General features: G+C 37.0%; 1 protein-coding gene across 1 annotated transcript in view; it reads left to right on the top strand.

Moving 5' to 3' along the window:
• The window catches only part of CDC73 (cell division cycle 73), an 89,197-nt gene extending 80,936 nt beyond the window's left edge, over positions 1-8,261 (top strand). The window contains exons 16-17 of the mRNA XM_027976263.3: positions 4,120-4,261; positions 5,132-8,261. Coding sequence (XP_027832064.1) covers positions 4,120-4,261; positions 5,132-5,168 — 179 coding nt within the window. The 3' untranslated portion in view covers positions 5,169-8,261. The remainder of the gene's footprint in view (positions 1-4,119; positions 4,262-5,131) is intronic.
• The last annotated feature ends 9,680 nt before the right edge of the window (positions 8,262-17,941 follow it).

Raw genomic sequence — 17,941 nt, 5'->3', positions numbered from 1 at the left:
TTAAAAAGCATCCTCATAAACAAGTATGTTTGTTAGAAATAATAACTTTAGTTATTTTGAATGTAGATTGTGCTACTGTGAAATCCAGCTGTTTGTTGTTTTAAATAAAGCAGTTCAGTTTTTGTCAGTGGTGCCACCATTCTTTTAGGCCAAAACCTGCCCAAGCTTGAAAGCTTTTAATCATTATTCTCCTACCTTCATTCAGTTTTTAAAATGAATGCTAATATGACTATAGTTTTTTTTGTTATTTCTAAAACCTGAGTAATGCACAGATTTGATAAATAGAAGTCAAAGATACAGAGAGAGTGGGAATTTTAATGAAAGCAAAATGTCACTGAACACTAGTTTTGTTGTGTTTCACCTACTTGCTTGCCTTGTTGACTAGTACTGTAATAAACAATGGTTAGAATGTCTTGAAGATGAAAATACTCTCCAAATTTCATTAAGAACGTAACTTTTAATTGAGTTTTGTTCAGATCATTAGTCTTCAGAAATTTAGATAAGGACTTAGAGATTTTTTTTAATGAACAATTATGATTTTCTTCCATGAATTATTCTTTCTCGTAAACCTTCCTTCTTTACTTAACCAGCATTTAAAATGAAAGTACTCTTGCCCTTCCATCTAAAACACATGGAAGAAAAACCCTTTCCTCTTCCCTCACCTTTTCTTCTAGCTTCCTCTCCTTTTCCTCCACAGCCAAGTCTGATCGCAGGCAGCTGTGGTGGTACCTGCTCACCCACTGAGCTGCTCCCACAGGGATCCAGATATTGGCTACTTTTGGTCTCCTTATCATATTACTCTTGATCCATTTCCTCTTCTTAAAATGCTCTTTTCTGAGGGCTTGTTACATTTACTCAGACTCTAGCTATCTTTCCTCTGGCTTTCAGTGACATCAGTGACATTTTTGTGTTCCCACTTCTCTCCTGCTTTAATTATAGACACGCACTCGAGATCTGGTGGCTTCCTGTCACCATCTCTGTCCTTAGTTCTAAGTTATGTCTCTGGCTGATGTTCTGGGCCTCTCTGTCTCACCGATGACCAGGTGGCTCCCTGTGAAGTCCCATTGGTGCATCGGGCTCTGCCTCTTCTGAGAGGAATCTGTTGTCTTATGCTCTCCTTCCTCCCCAGACTGTTCTTTTCCTCAGTGTTTTTAGTAATTTGCATAAGCCAGAAATTTAGAAATATGTCCTCTCCTAGCTTTTAGCTGGACTTCCTTGGTGGCTCTGATGGTAAAGAGTCTGTCTACAATGTGAGAGACCTGGGTTCGATCCCTGGGTTGGGAAGATTCCCTGGAGAAGGAAATGGCAACCCATTCCAGTACTCTTGTCTTGAAAACTGCACGGACGGAGGAGCTGGTCTCCTTGCTGTAAATTAACTCTTGAGTGTTGTAGCTTCTCACCTTTCCCCCAATCTACATGGAAAATGATAATATCTGTATAGCATAGGGGTAAACTGAGGGTACTTGGTAAAAAAATGTATTTTCTTTTTGCTGCATAATAAAATAGAGGTTTAGAGAAGATCTTAAATATTAAACTATAAAATTTTGCCAAATAAAATCTTTTCAAAATTATGAGAAATTTGAGCTTGATACTGATTTTTAAAAATACTGTTTTTTAGGCTTCAAGTCCAAGATTTTTAAATGACAATTTCTTGAAATTTTTTAGTTATCATTGAGAAATTTTTCTGATTTAATAATCTTCTCTATTATGCTGCCCCTTTGTCATTTTCCATGCCATCATGTATCTACCAAAATGCTATATAAGAGCACCTTTTCTGTTTCTTTTCTTTGTTTCTGCAAAAAATGTATCGACAACAGTCATGCAGTTTGCAGAAAACGAACAACACATTTTGTAAAGTTTTGCTTTAGTACTCCCAGATAACTGTCTAGTTATAAAAGAATCTTACTTCTTCCATTTTTGGTGAGGCCTAAAAACTATGTCTTTTTCTGAGTAAGAAAGATATTTTATGGTGATGTCTTGGTTTAAGTTTGCTTGCCACCATTGCTTCATGCTAATAAGATACTTTATGTGATGAAAGAAATTGTTTCCTCATTTTGTAACATAAACTTTTTGAACTCTGATATTCAGTTTCAATTTAAAAATTATGCATTCTGTTGAAAAATAAATGCTATATAAACTATATCTATTGAAATTAGTAAAGGGGATTATTGGCCCTTGTGACTTTAAATAAGTCATTTAAAAAATTATAACTCATGTATTTTTAAGAATGATTCGAAACAAATAATGAGAAGATCAGAAAACAGAAACATGTAATGAGCAGAGTAGAGAGTACTGAATAGTGACTTCATTTGATTTAAAAATTTAAAGAAACAAATATTTTCTCCATATATAATAAATATTTTGAAAATGGCTTTTCTGAATCCATAACATACAGCCCCTTTAATGAACTGGTTTAAATTGATTACTTTGAATTAAATTCAAAATAAATAATGTACTCAGTGAGGAGAGTATAAAAGCAAATACTTTAGCAAATAATATACTCAGGAGAGTATAAAAGCAAATACTTTAGCAATAATGTTTATGTGTTTTTTGGGCTGTTGGAGGGTCACAAATGGTTTATTTTGTATTTTAATCAAGAATTAGACCTTGATTAATTATTAACATCAAAAGCCAGTAAGCCTGCAAATGATATGGAACAAGCAGTCTATAAAGAGTTATTAAAAACAATTAACAGTCAATCATTTTCTCTTTAGAAACTCTTAATACTAGATCATAATGGTTATAGTAATGTTTATATCTTGAATGTTGGAAGAAAAAGTAAAAAAAAGGAAAGAAAAGCAAAATGTCCTCCATGTGCACAAGTAAAACTAACACTCCACTGATGATAAACTGACTACAAATACCACTAGTGATAAACTGCTGAGGATAAACTGCCATCTATCCAGCCAGATAGATGATCAAGGAGGAAGATTCAGAGTCAGTGTTTTGTGGTCAAAACCTATCAACCTTGGCAGCATACATTTGTTGGGAAGTTTTGTCCTAGAGTCTCTAATCTCCCCAGAGATAGCGTTTGAAAGTGAAAATAATTTCACCTTCTTGCTTCAAACTACCCAGTGGTTTATTATCACATTTGAAGTAAAATTCAGATTTTTTAAAATCATGGCTGAGTAGGATCTACACGTAGGACATTGCCTACAGAGAGTTGTTCTTGGGTAGGGCATTCTGAGCTTGCTCCTGCCTGAAATCCTGTTTCTCAGGATCTTTGCTAGACTCTTTTTATATCAAGTAAATATCTATTTCCAGGTCAACTTCTCTAGAGACCTTCCAATTCCTCTTCCTTTTTCATCATTTCTTACCATGTCCCATCATTTATTACCATGTCCCACTTACTAATTACCTCTTGAATCTTTCCTGTCGTATGTGTATGTTCTCCCCAGTAGAGCAGATCTGTCTGTCTCTCCTCTAGGTTTTATACCGTATCATTGGTCTCTGCTAAACACTTTGCAGAGTGGGTTGTCATATCTCTTAGGCAACCATGCAAGCTCCTTAATGTGGCCTTTAGGACCAACATTGCTCTGAATCTCTGTGGTCTTATCCTTCATCCATTTCCGGTGCTACTTTGCATGACGCAACTTTGTTAAATTTCTTTAGTTTCTAAACTAAACTAGTTTCTCTTTGAACATTCTCTTTTGTTAACTGGGTCACTTTTGTTCTGTGTTTGCCTAATTCTTATGCCACCCTAACTATCCAAGCCTTTTCTGAATCCCGTAATCTGGGTAAACTACTCTCTGGTGTTTCTGTGATATTCTACTACCTTTATCATGCTGTATGTGAGTAGGCATTTTCTTCTTATCCTTCACTGGATCGTACACATTTTATTTTACTTCATTCTTCATTGCAGTCCCCAGTGGCTGGCGTGTATAAGCCTCAGTAAATTTTTGTTGAATTAAATGTTTTGGGGGATACTGCAGTGCTTAGCCTCTATTTTAGAGATCACTTAGGTTGTAATGAAGCTTTTTCGGTAGAAGAAAGATTGAACTTTTTTTTCTTTTAAGTTTTTTCGGTTAATGTCTGTGGTTGGTTTTTTATTCCTTAATAAAATATTTTTATAATGTTGATTGCAGTTTGAATAAAGAATGTTATTTCTCCTACTTCTAGTTAAAGCCTTCCATCTCAAATATGATGAAGTTCGTCTGGACCCAAACGTTCAGAAATGGGACGTAACAGTATTAGAACTCAGCTATCACAAACGTCATCTGGACAGACCAGTTTTCTTACGATTCTGGGAAACATTGGATAGGTAATCATGATCCTAAAATGCACTTACTTCTGCTTTATTGCAGTAGTTTTCCTGTCTCTCCGTTGTATTTTAGGTTCCTTAAAGTTGTGAACCATATCCCGCAGCTCCCCTTTGAAACATTGCCTAATTTGATGTTGATCTTTGTTGTATTGACTTTGGAAACAAAGGGAGAAAGGGCTTAAAGCTTAGTAGGGAGAACACTAAACCCGAGTTCAAAGACTCAGATTTGGTCTTGATTTTGCAGTTTGGCTCTGATGAGCCCTGTGACTTGTCTGAACCTTGTTTTCTGTCTATCCAAGGAACTGGCTTTAAGCAGTCCTGTCATTTTTTGACAGGACCTTTCGAAAGGTTTCTGACTCGAGGTATGGGTACCTGGTAGCTCGTGAAAGGAATTTGGTTTTTGAATTTATCTTAATTACTAGTATAAATTGTTTTTTTCTAAAGCCGTTTACAATAATATCTGTTTTATAATTGGAAAGTAAGGACAGCGTATGATCACAGTACCACTGAACCTGTTCTCGTTTGAGGTACTTTTTAGAAAGTAACTGTAACTTTCTTGGGTGTTTCCTCAGAGACAGAGATGATTGAGATTACCCAGTGGTTGTAATTGATAATATATTAAAGAGAATCATTAATTATCTTAGCCAGAAGCTCTTACATTGTAGAAATTCATAAGATGAATGGTTTTTCTGGCTTACTTCAGAAATCTTTATATTCCCAAGGGTTACAGTATCTACTTTTTAGAAAGCAAAACATCCTTTTCCACTGCTGATTTTAAGCTTTAAAAATACCAATACTTATTTTTACATGTAGTATTCTAAAAATTCTAAAATTCCTATAATCCTTATGACCTATTATAATATTTTTCAGGTACATGGTAAAGCACAAATCTCACTTGAGATTCTGAGTTACTTGTTTTCTTGCTTTTCTGGAAATCTGAATTAAGATGATAACACCGTGGATACACCATGCTCTAAAGACTGGGACTGAAGCTTTATGAATTTATCAAGAACTTAAAAGTGAAGAAGGTCACGGATCGATCTTTTATAAAACCTTATTTGATGATTTATGCTTCAAAGGGATGATGCCTATCATCCATATAAGCAAACTTTTTGGCTTACAACTATTTTTTTAATATTAGTCTTCTAGTCTGTAATGGAAATTGTATATTTTGATAGAAGTTTTTTCTCCATTGGTTACATTAGCATCACTTAAAATTTGTTTCTCTAGAAAATAAATACAGGTTACAAATGTGTGTATATGTAGAGGTTATAAGGCTCTCTAAGCCATCTTGCTTCTGATTTTTCATTGCTCTTTAATTCCTTTTATTGAAAATACTATGTTATGAATGGTATTAAATTTTAGTCTCTGAAACTTCAAAAACCAAGCAAAGGGATGTGACTATTTTGAATGAATCAAAATGTCAGCCTGTATGTGTACTATACTTTCTCTTTATTTAAAAAGGAATAATGAAAAATCAAGAACAGTTCTTCAGCTTTGGTTGAACTGTTCAGTTTTTCAAGACTTCTTTACTTATAATGAATACATTGAATGAATGTACATTCTTCTCACTGACTTTGGTAATTGTAAAACTTAGAGTGATATCTGTGATATCTTTCCACTTGAAAAAATCTCAAAACACAAGATTAAAAACCTAATAGGCTATAATACTTTTTATTTTGGGAGCCAGAATATGATTCGGGGGAAAGAAATGTGTAAGTCCTTCTGCAGAGTAAGTTTATCTTTTCTCATAAGTCCACCTTCAATTCTTCCTTTATATGGTATAGGATTTTGAGTCTTCTATTTCTAGGCATGTTCTTATCTTCCATTATCTTTAATATTGATAACTCTCCCAGACACCAAAGAACATATTTGCTTAATTAAGTGTCTGAACAGAAACAAGATGAAAACACTGGTATTTTTGTGTGTATTCAATATCATATAAAATATAAAACCTATATTTTAACTTAGTAAAATATTTTACTACTTCTGTACTTTAGACAGAGTGTTGCCTCCAAGGTACAATGAATGAACATTTTTCTTGAGTCTTGATCCATCCTTTATTCCTTAAAAAGCAACTTGGACCCTTTACTCCCCTAAAGAGTTTTTACCACTAGAATTGTTGCTGATCATTCATCTTGTGCCATTCCCATCCTTCCCCTCCCCCCACATGTAGCTGCTTTCTGGGTTAAGCTGACATTACCTAGCCTCATTTTGAAATCTAATGCTGTCATAAAAATGGGAAGCACTTATTATTTATTTTTTAAGTAACCACAAAAGTCCATGTCAGTAATGAATAGGAAAAGTATTTATTCATATGGGATTTACTAGGTTCTTCAGGAAAAAAGCAGTCAGCATTTTAAATTATTAGGATTTAGGACATGTATAAGATTTGAACAGATTGTGCCCCACCCCCCCTTCTTACCTTCTCTGCATCCTTTCTTCTTGAAAAGAAAACTCAAATTTGTTCACATTAGAATTTCTCAGTATATAAGTCTGTTTTCAAAATAAATTATGTATTGTATGAACTTTCTCCATGATGAAATAGTCAAGGACTAGAATCTGTAATATTTTAATGTAAGATTACTTGTTAAGACTACTACAAGTGGACATGAACTACCTTTCTATAAAGATTTTTAGTATTTATACTTATGTATGAAATTTACTTTTACAGAGTGTGGTTATAACTCAGAACATCTGCTTTCAATAGGGTTTATTTTTCTATCTTGAATTTGCCTTACGTGTATTCAAAGGCTCTGGAAATCATTAGGAAAAGTACAAATATGCTATTTAATGTATCTTAAAATCAGACCTTTAATACATACTTAATTTCTTTTCCTTTTTAAAAAATTCATTCCCTTATCTAGGTCCATGGAATTCATTTTATAGCCATGAATTCTAAGGGAAAAAAAAAACAACCAAGCTTCTGGCCAATCACTCTTCCTTTCTCATGACTCCAGGTCCTATAGCAGTGCCTGTCACAGTGCCTTGCACATAGTAGGCATTTTCAGTAAATGTTCTGTGCATGAATGAGTGATGGAGTTTCAGTATAACTGGTTTATTACAAAGCGTTGACTCTACTTGATCTTGGAGCTTGAAAATATAGAATTACAGTGAATGAAGTGTCCTATGCACATATTTTGATGGAAATGAAATACACATTAGTAAGCTTGATTTATCCACAAGTAACTGGAGACACCCGTGTCTTGTCCCACCAGTAAAATAAAGCTCCTTTTCTTCATTCATAGGATACCTTTCTGAGTCGGGCAACAATCAGAAGCTTGTGGGTTTCCATCAGCAGCTCTCAACTCTGACTGTATACTAGAATCACTTGGGGCCCTTTTAAAAAATTCCATTACCTGAATCCTGTTTCTGATTTTATTTGTCTGGGATGAGACCCGTTCATCAGTATTTTTTAAAAGTCCTTCAGATAATTTTCTGTTGAAAAAGGATTGAAAAATCACTGGTTAAATATGAAAACAATTAAATATTGTGTCGTCTCCTCCTTTTTTTTGTTTTTGTTTTTTTCTTTTGTGGCCACCTTTTGCACTAGACCATCCCCATTATTGGTGGTATTGGCCTATGGTTCCAGATGACAAATTCAAGTCTTATTTATTTAATGTAGGAATATTTTGTTTAATATTTAAATAATGTTTAATATATTTCCTTATAAACTAGTCTTATACTTTATGATTTGTTTCCCATGTATCCATCCTTTACTAACTTTTTCTTTCAACAGCAGCATGACAACAGTCCAAAAGAAATAACTGATTCATAATGAGGAAAATTTCATAATTTTTAAGTTAGAAGGAAATAAAGTATTAATTTCTTATCTGCCATGCAGAATTAGAGTTTGCTTATGAAGGGAAAGAGGCATACTTTTTAATTGGTCTACACAGAAAAGTAAAAGTAAATTATTCATTTAAATAAGATTCATTATCTAATGAACATTGAAGGAAATATTTTTCCTAAATAAAAAATATTGTGACTCCTAATAAAATTAAAGTGATGACATTGTTCTTTTTTTGGAAGGTGGGGAGGGGGGTATTTAGTTGCCATATTTCTTATTACATAGCAATTCTATTTTATTGGTATTAATAATAGAGGCTGTGATGATAGGGTATACATATGTGGCCAGGAATAAATTGCCACTCTTCCAGATAACGGTTCCATGAGTCTTACTAGTTTATAAATTAGTTTATAAAATTTTTTAAGACCAGTGGTATATTTTATAATATTACAAATGCATTCTTTACAAAAGCTGGTCAAAATTAAAAGAACCATGAAAAATAATGGCATTAACTTTAATATTATATGACTGAGCTTTTATTATTCAGTTGTATTTGATGTGGAATGGACTACTCTATCTATGGCATATTAACTTTAGAAATGAAAGAGGGGAGAAATGACTGAATTTGACTTAAGAATTGGATTAGAAATTTTGAAATGCCACGTGCTACGTGTTCTGGCCAGCTCGTTGCCACATTGCCAGCTCATTGCTGACTCAAGACCCCAGCACGGTTTCTACATTAACATGTTGGAATAATAAGTAAGAAAATAAATTTAAATGTATAATAGATGTATAAAGAATTACATTTAGTAAATGGATAACACTTGCAGGTTATTGGTCTGTTTTTTTATGTATTATTTTAGGTAGTGTTTATAAGAATTTCTTGGGAGTTATAAATGTGTGCCATTTAAGTGAGTAAAGTTAAATAAAACTAGGTTTATTGCCGAAGTTCAAAAAGTGGGGTGATCCTATGTCAAATTTTAGTAAATGACCTACCTCTCAGAATATTGCCACTGAATTCCGTTTCTATCCACTTCAAATTTACCAAAAGCTATTTAACCTCCGTGTTTGATTTTAGTGCTTCATATGTCATGCGGTTGATGTACATGGTGTAGGCAGTATAAGTGACTGTTTATCCATCAGTTTGTTTATTTCTCAAAGTGGTTCTTGAATAGAGTTTAAGTCGAAACCTGATAAAGTGTTCTACTCATTCTAATTTAATTTCATTGGATTTTAAGTCTCAGGTTTAATTGTGAATAAAATGTTTTGTAGTGCTTTAATACTACTCCCCCCACCCCAGTATGCATGCATGCGCGCGCACACACACACACACACACACACACTCTCTCTCTCTCTCTCTCTCTCTCTCTCTCTCTCTCTCTCTCTCTCTCTCTCTCTCCCCCCACCAAACAAGAAGACAGAAAAATTACATTCAATCAAGAAGACAAAAACTGTAGTGTGGGGTAGGATATAGATGATAAATGATTCATGAGATTTTTTTTTCAGGCGTAGTATTCCTCTGCTTGGAAAATAAATGGAATATAAGTTTCCACTTTGAAAACTAAGTACATATATAGTCACCTTTTCTGTTAATAAGTTAAACAATATAGTGACTCATAGTTCTTAATAAAGATAAACTATGTGCCTGGCTGAACTTACAGCTTGGTTATGGTCACGTTTCCTATATCCTTGTTGTAATAGAATTAAGAGTGTATCTTGATAAATTACATTATCTTTACAGTTTGAGCATCCCAACTTTTAAAGTTTCAAAAAAACTCTGCTCCCACATAATCAAATCATTAGCAGCAGCAGCATATCGGTGGGGCCAGTAATAATGTGTGAATCTTCTGCAGCAGAATGTCTTTAATGAAGAGTTCAATGGGCCATATTCAAACTTAATTTCCATCCAATTCATAAGTGCCCACTAAATATGTATTTTATTCTGCTCCCTGTTCCTTAAACCTCTGCTCTTGGGTGAGCTTTCACCTAACTAAAATAGATGTAGCATGAGTTGTAAACGTTGAATTTGTTTTAGGGCTCAGAGGTGCTAGTATGTAAGTAACAGCACATTGCCAAATAAGGTTTTTTCCTCTGATTTTCTAAAACACTTTCCTTTTATATTTAATTGTATAATGATCAGCGTTTATGGTTGGTTAGAAGACTTTCCCTGTCAGTTTAACCACAGAAAAACAGTAAAATTAGTAAAATTAGCCCTGGAGAAGACTGTGCTGTTGAATCTGCCTTATAATTATTTGTAGATCCTTTGGCATAGAATTATTTATAGTTTACAATTCACCCTCATCTAGAGAATGTTGATTTATATCATGAAACTGATATGAATGGGGCTGAGACCATAAGAAACAAGACATCTGAGAGATTCTGTTTATCACATTTGGATATTTTATTGGGCTTCATTTGCCAAAAAAATCCAAGTGGAGGTTCATTTGGGTCATACAACATTCACTGTGAAAAAATATGGTAATGTATATTCACAGAACTGCCATTATGCAGTTTACAGTGTTAAAGATGTAAGTGTGGTGATAGCATTGATTTTTTTTCTTTTTTAAACTTGTTAAATAACATGAACATGTTTCTCTTTAAAATGCAGTAATGTGAAGATTTATCAAGTCAGTGTATTTGTAATGGTTGGGGGAGATCAGAGGAACTTGTTCGTGGCTCATTAGTTATTTTAGCCCAGCTGGGCATTACTGATGTTTATGGTGGTTCTGATTTTAAAGAGTTGGCATTCTTAGTTATGCATTTTTATTCCATAATGCACCACTGAGCACAAAAAGGAAGTATAAAAGAGTTACTGATGATGAAATAAATTGAGGAGCATTAATGTAGTTTAAAGCAAGTTGATGTAGGAATTTGAGGAGAAAAATTATAAGGGGACTCCACCCCATGGAGAAATAAAGTAGGATTTGGGCAGCAGTGTATCCTTTTTGGGGTTTTGGTCATACAGTAACTAGGCAGAACTGTGGTGTGATACTCCCCCCCGCCCCCCACCTCCACCAGCATTTAGCTGCAGGTGGTGGTGGTGGTGAGTCAGTTGTGTCTGACTCTGCAACCCCATGGACTGTAGCCCCCCCACCCCAGGCTCCTCTGTCTATGGAATTCTCCAGGCAAGAATACTGGAATGGAGAGCCATTTCCTTCTCCAGGGGATCTTCCTGACGCAGGAATCGAACCTGCATCTCCCATGTCTCCTGCATTGGAAGGCGGGTGATTTACCACCGAGCAACCAGGGAATCCTAGCATGTGTTCACTTTTATAAAACGTGACTTTTGCAGCTTCCCCAGCTTAAACTTTTTATCTCCAGTTGGGACTTCAGCTTCATTAACCAGATTTAGACCCAACCTGGTGGTGTATAGAACCTGAATCTAGCTCTAACTGATTGGTTAACTCCGCATCACCAGGGTCTGACCCTTCCCGGACAGGTATTCTATATATGGTCCTCACCTGATCCCATCCTTTCTTCTTCCTGTCCGGGGTTCTGTTGGCTTTTGCACTCCTGACATTCCCTGACCCTGAGTCAGCTTGCCACAAAAATTCGCCCCCAAAGCCAGCCCCTCAGGGGAAAACAGATGAAAGTGTCCTGCTCTGTTTCACAGAGAAAGGCATCTCTTACTCCCGGGTTAGAATTCAGCAACAGAATACAACTAAGAACGTTTTCTGTTTTCCACAAGAAATGAAATTTTTAAAAAATGTGTAGCCCCTGAGTGCTTTCATAAGACTGTAAGGTTTATGATCCCGTCACCATTTAGCCAAAAGCAACTTTCTAAAAGACTTAGGCATTTGGTAGAGTGTGATTATAAATGTGTTTCAGCTCTCACCAAGGATATTTAGATTATGTAAACTTCCCTGGATTCACTGTGAGAGAATCTCAAATGAATATGAAAGACAACCAATTAGAAATCACCCGACTGTGTAACCTTTGCCAAGCCACTCAACCTCTCAGCACATCTTTTGCTACATGGTGATGGTAATAGCAACATTGTAAAGTGGTTATGAAAATTATGTATGTAAACAGGATATTTATAGATTAAGTGTTTGGCTATATTAGCAGGCTTTTTTTTTTTTTTTTTTAAACCCCTGAGCCACCGAGGAAGCCAATAGAGGGGATAGGTTTAGTTGCTCAGTCGTGTACAACTCTGTGGCCCCAGACTGTAGCCCGGCTGCTCTGTCCATGCGATTTCCCAGGCACAAATACTGGAGTGGGTTGCCATTTCGTTCTCCAGGAGTAGAGGGAATAGGGAGAGAAAAAAAGTATTGGGTGGTGAATAAAAATGTAAAACCACTAAGTCCTTATCTTTCATGAAGAAATTCAATGGATAATGTCTTAAATTGAAAAATCAAGAGATACGACTTTGAACAAGTTGCTTAGGAATACAGAGTTTTGACCTGGGTTCCTCAGAATGCAGACCCTGAGGCAGAGGCAGACAAGCTGCTCCTTTATTGGGGACAGAGAAGGATAAATGGGGAAATAAGGGCACTAATGAAAGGTGGTTGCCAAGGTGTAAAGCAGGTCAGCCTCTCATCAAGCACAACCACTGGTTCACTCTCGCAAGAACATCCAGTGAAATCCCATATAAATGACCATGACTGGAGACAGCCCATTCTGGTGGGAATCCAGGAAAGGTTTTCCTGGAGGTTCAGTGGTAAAGAATCCTGCCAATGCAGGAGACTTGGGTTCAATCCCTGGATTGGGGAGATCCTCTGGAGGAGGAAATGGCAACCTACTCCAATGTTCTTGCCTGGAGAATCCCATGGACAGAGGAAGGAGTGGTGGGCTACAGTCGATGAGCTGCAGAATTAGATACAATTTAGCAACTAAACAGTAACAGAGGGAAGAAGACAATCACCAGCTTCCACATCTCACTGGACGAAGGTTCACTTCACGTTAAGTTAAGCAAACTGTCACCAAGTGTGCCAGCTGATACCTCAGTGCCAATAGGGAAGTCTTCATGTGAGGTAAGGGGCATAGGAGGTAGGAGGTGGACTGGACGTGAGAGCCTGTTTGTACACAACTCAGGGAAGTGACCTAGAGCCCCAGAGCTGGCTCCTGCAGAGATGACGGAAGTTCAGGCGCTGAAGTTGCACTTAGGGGTGTTTGATAAAAAGGGTGATAGGTTTTTTAAAAGCAACTAAAAGAACAAAATGGAATTTGATTTCCTATGGAAAAAGGAAAAAAAAAATTTCCTATGAGAAAAGGCAATCAGGAGTAATAAAAATTAGGACAAGATTCTTGAAATATAATTTTAGGGTTTTTATTCATATGCATGTATTATGCAATGTAATCCCTATCAAAATACCAATGGTATTTTTTAAAAAAAATCTAGAGCAAGAAGGCGATGGCACCCCACTCCAGCACTCTTGCCTGGAAAATCCCATGGACAGAGGAGCCTGGTAGACTGCAGTCCAGGGGGTCGTGAAGAGTCAGACACGACTGAGCGACTTCCCTTTCCCTTTTCACTTTCATGCATTGGAGAAGGAAATGGCAACCCACTCCAGTGTTCTTGCCTGGAGAATCCCAGGGACAGGGGAGCCTAATGGGCGGCTGTCTATGGGGTTGCACAAAGTTGGAAACGACTGAAGCAACTTAGCAGCAGCAGCAGAACAAGAAAGGTTAAAATGTGTATGGAAGCACAAAAGACTCCAAATAGCCAAAGCAATCTTGAGAAGGAAAAATAAAGCAGGAGGAATCGGGCTCCCTGACGTCAGATGATACTACAGGGCTACCATAATTAAGACAGTATGCTACTGTCACAAAAATAAAGACATAGATCAACGGACTAGGATAGAAGACCCGTCAGTAGATCCAGATGCCTATGGTCAATTAATCTATGATGAAGGGAAGAAACTGCAATGGAGAAAACACTCTTCAACAAGTAGTACTGGGAAAACTGGACAGCTACATGTGAAAGAATGAAATAGAACATTTTCAAAGTTGCTTGGCAGGGGGTGTTTTGTGTTTTCATAACTGTAAAATTTTTTTGTTCTAATTCTGTGAAACATGTCATTGGTAATTTAAGAAATGCAAACCAAAACTACAATGTGGTATCACCTCATACCAGTTAAAAGACCATCATCAAAAAATCTACAAACAAATGCTGGAGAGGATGTGGAGAAAAGAACCCTCTCACACTGTTGGTAGGAATGTAAATTGATAAAGCCACTATGGAGAACAGTATGGGTGTTCCTTAAAAAAAATTGAAAACAGAGTTACCATATGACCCAGGAACCCCACTCCCAGAGAAAACTATAATTCTAAAAGATATGTGCTCCCTAATGTTCACTGCAGCACTATTTGCAATAGCCAGGACATGGAAGCAATCTATATGTCCACCAGCATGAGTAGATAAGATGGGCTACTGCTCGGCCATAAAAAAGAACAAGTTGTGTCCTTTGCAGAGATGTGGATGACCCCGAGACTGTCATACAGAGGGAAGTCAGAAGAGAAAAAAATGCGTATATGTGGGATCTGGAAAAATGGTACAGGTGAGCCCGTCTGCAAAACGAATGGAGACACAGATGTGGAGAATATTCATATGGATGCCAAGGGGGGAAGGGGGATGAACTGGGAGATTGGGATTGACATGTATACACTGCTATGTTTAAAACAGATAACTAATGAAGACCTACTGTATAGCTCAGGGAACTCTGTGGTGATCTGATTGGAAAGCAAATCCAAAAAGGGATATATGTATATGTGTGGATGATACATTTTGCTGTACAGCAGAAACTGACAGCAGTATGAAGCAATAATACCTTTTTTTTTCCTTAAAAAAAAGCTATTTTGTAAGAATTTGTCTTCTGAAGAAAAGGAATAATGGAAAACCCTTGTGTCGCTATCAGGGTCTGCCACTTTTCTCAGACATATATGTAGTTATCAATAGCTTTTTGAAGATAATCCTTTGATTTTAGTGTTAAAAAAGAGAATTGAGAGTTAAGAAGAGAGAATGAAGTAAAAACAGGACAGAAGTCATGTCTCTGCCATGCAGCCTTGGAAAAGATTAACAAGTCAAAAACACCAGGACCGTGGAGCTGAAGTTGGATTTATCTGTTTGTGTGTTCTGGGGACAGAACCAGGTCAGAACGTCCTGCTGGGATTTATCTGTTGTGGAATGGAAGTTCCCTGGGTAAGACTAAAAGCATTTAAAGCAGGGTATAGAATACCAATGGTTGGAGAAGCCCCTCAGGTTTGACCCTTAATTAAGCCAAGCTAATTACATTAATAAAAGATTATCCAGAGCTATTCCTGTCAAAAGCGTTCAAATTACCCTGCACTTCTGGCTGCAATTACACTGGGAAGCGAAAGCTAACAAGACTAAGGGGAGTGACCCAAATCATATGACATTAGAGCTCGGAAGGAAGGCAGAACTCAAAGTCACCCAGTGGAGAGAAGTGGACTTGAGGATGAGGAATATTAGCAGCTTTCACAGTGCACAAAGGCACACACTTTTACTTAAATTGAATGCACTCAGATTCGGTTAAGTGGGGTATTAGACGATGAAATCCAAAGCTTTTAAAATGTTACCTAAATTTTTTGGATGAAAATTCTTTGAAAAGTTAGTTTATTTATAGCAGTATCACATATATGAAAAATGAAACTCTTAAAAAACGCACCGACTCAATGGACATGAACTTGAGCAAACTCTGGGAGATAGGGAAGAATAGGGAAACCTGGCGCGCTACAGTTCATGGGGTTGCAAAGAGTCAGACAGGACTGAGCGACCGAACACACACACAAAATACTTGAGACTCTCCTCTTTCACTTAGTTACTTGAATTCAAAATGACACTTTTTGGAATGAAAACATAGTAATAATATGAACTGTAATCTGGTTCCATTTTTACTCATTCATAGATAATACCTAGCACAGTTCTAGGTAAGTTCCTGGTCCCTAGAATATGAACTGTCTTTATGGAGTTTATACTCTGAGGACGACGGAGAAAATGAGAAGCAAGCCCCTGACCATACATACACAAATGCCGGGGTCCAGCCCCAGTGGATCCAGGGTGATTCGAAGGTGGGGACGGAGTCGGCGTCTTTGGAAAAATACATATTTAATCACAGATATAGAGACATTAGAAATGGATAGTGTAGTAGGAAGATTAGTGGAGAAAAGGAGGCTGAATAACTTGGATTACGTGGAATAGCCTCCATGCTCCAGATGGGAATTCAGCCAGAAAAACGGGAGCAAGAAAGAAGCGACATGGGGGAATCAGTCTTTCTGGAAACTGATCCGATTTCTTTATTTTTGGGTTTGCTTATATACCTTTTGTTACACATAGGGATGAATACAGAGTCGCCGGGGGGTCAGCAGCCCTGACCTTTAAAATCAGGTGCTTCACATAAATGTATAAAAAAAGGTCTTAGGGATATTACATCATCTTCTGGCCATGAGTGAGACCTGCTGACATTTTATGATTCTTTCTTTCTGATAACCAAAAAACCTATTTCTTCCAAGGGTGTTTTTTCTTAAACCAGGCACCACCCTCCAAATAAAGTTACATTCCTATAGGGTGAGGGTGTAGTGAGGTACAATCAAGAAAGGAATTTATTTAACCCAAGGTTAACAAGATTAATCTTAAAGGTTAATACTTATTTCTCCTATATGCTTAAGGGTTAATACTTATTTCTTCCTATATGCTAGTTATATTCATTATAAGTGTAGGGAACATGGAGATTTAGCAGCAAACATCAGCCTAACAAATGAAAATCCTTTCACCAATGCTCCCCTTAAGATCTATTTAGTCTTAAGATATGATAAAGTTACATTCTTACATAGCAAGGACACAGTGATTTATAACAAAGTACAGTGATCTATTACAAAAGAGAAAATCCATTAACTCAAAAAGTCTAGTATTGCTAACATCAAAAACTACCATATTTCCTTTTCTATATTCCAAATACATTGATTAATATATTCCTAGGTGCCTAAGGATATGGAGGCCTGGCGGCAATCATTGACTCAACAAGAAGAAAAAGCCCTATGCTAATTAAGACTCTCAAAATACTCCAAAACTCTGTGCTGTTTATGGTTAAGAGGTAGTAAACAATCATGTGGCAGGAGTATGGATAATCCTATCACACAAGCTAGTCTGTCAGCTGAGAGGTTTGACCTGAGACATCCTTGTCCCACCCAGAGCAGGGAATTAGCAGCAATTATTGACACAACAAATGAAAAAACCCTTCACCAATATAATTCCTAACCAACCCATTATACTAATAATTTCTAACTCCACAAGAGAATTTGCCTTTAGTAAGTCTAAAACATCTCGTGCCTCTCAGGTTGGGAGGCTGTAAACAATCACATGTGGCCGGATGAACCTATACAGGTGGGCTAGATAACCTTCAGAGGAGTCCGTAAGCTGAAACACTCTTGTCACGCCCAGGAATTTTTATTGCCTTGGAGCTGCACGTTTACTCCTTCTCCGAGAGAAACGGTTATGGGGGAGAGCCCCCTGTAAAGTCAGAGGTGTAGGTGAGAGCATAAAACAGACTCTGGTTTTGGGGTTAGATGCTCGGGAACAGGGGGTTTCCTGAGGCTTGATCACGCCTTTGCGTATGCCAAGCCTCCTTCCTCATGACCTTTGCCATGGGCGGAGCTCCTCACGCTGGCCCCCGGCACACAAATATGTAAAATGTATTGTAAATGCAAACTAGAAACAAGTAGCTAAGAGAGAAGCACTGAGGGGATGAGTTTAAATAAAATTATTAGGGGAGGCAACTCTGAGAAGATGACCTTAAAGCTCAGACTTAATAGTGAGAAATTACCATGCAGGGAGTGGAGAGAAGCCCTCCCCTGCCAAGATGGAAGTAGTGCACACACTCAGGGGGAAGAGAGCTAGACTTGTTCAAAGATCCAAGAGAAGACAGCTGTGA

The sequence above is a fragment of the Ovis aries genome, chromosome 12 (assembly GCF_016772045.2).
Source record: "Ovis aries strain OAR_USU_Benz2616 breed Rambouillet chromosome 12, ARS-UI_Ramb_v3.0, whole genome shotgun sequence".
Taxonomy (NCBI): Eukaryota; Metazoa; Chordata; class Mammalia; order Artiodactyla; family Bovidae; genus Ovis; species Ovis aries.
The sequence above is the reverse complement of the archived record's forward strand: the minus strand, read 5'-3'. Positions and strand labels throughout refer to the sequence as shown.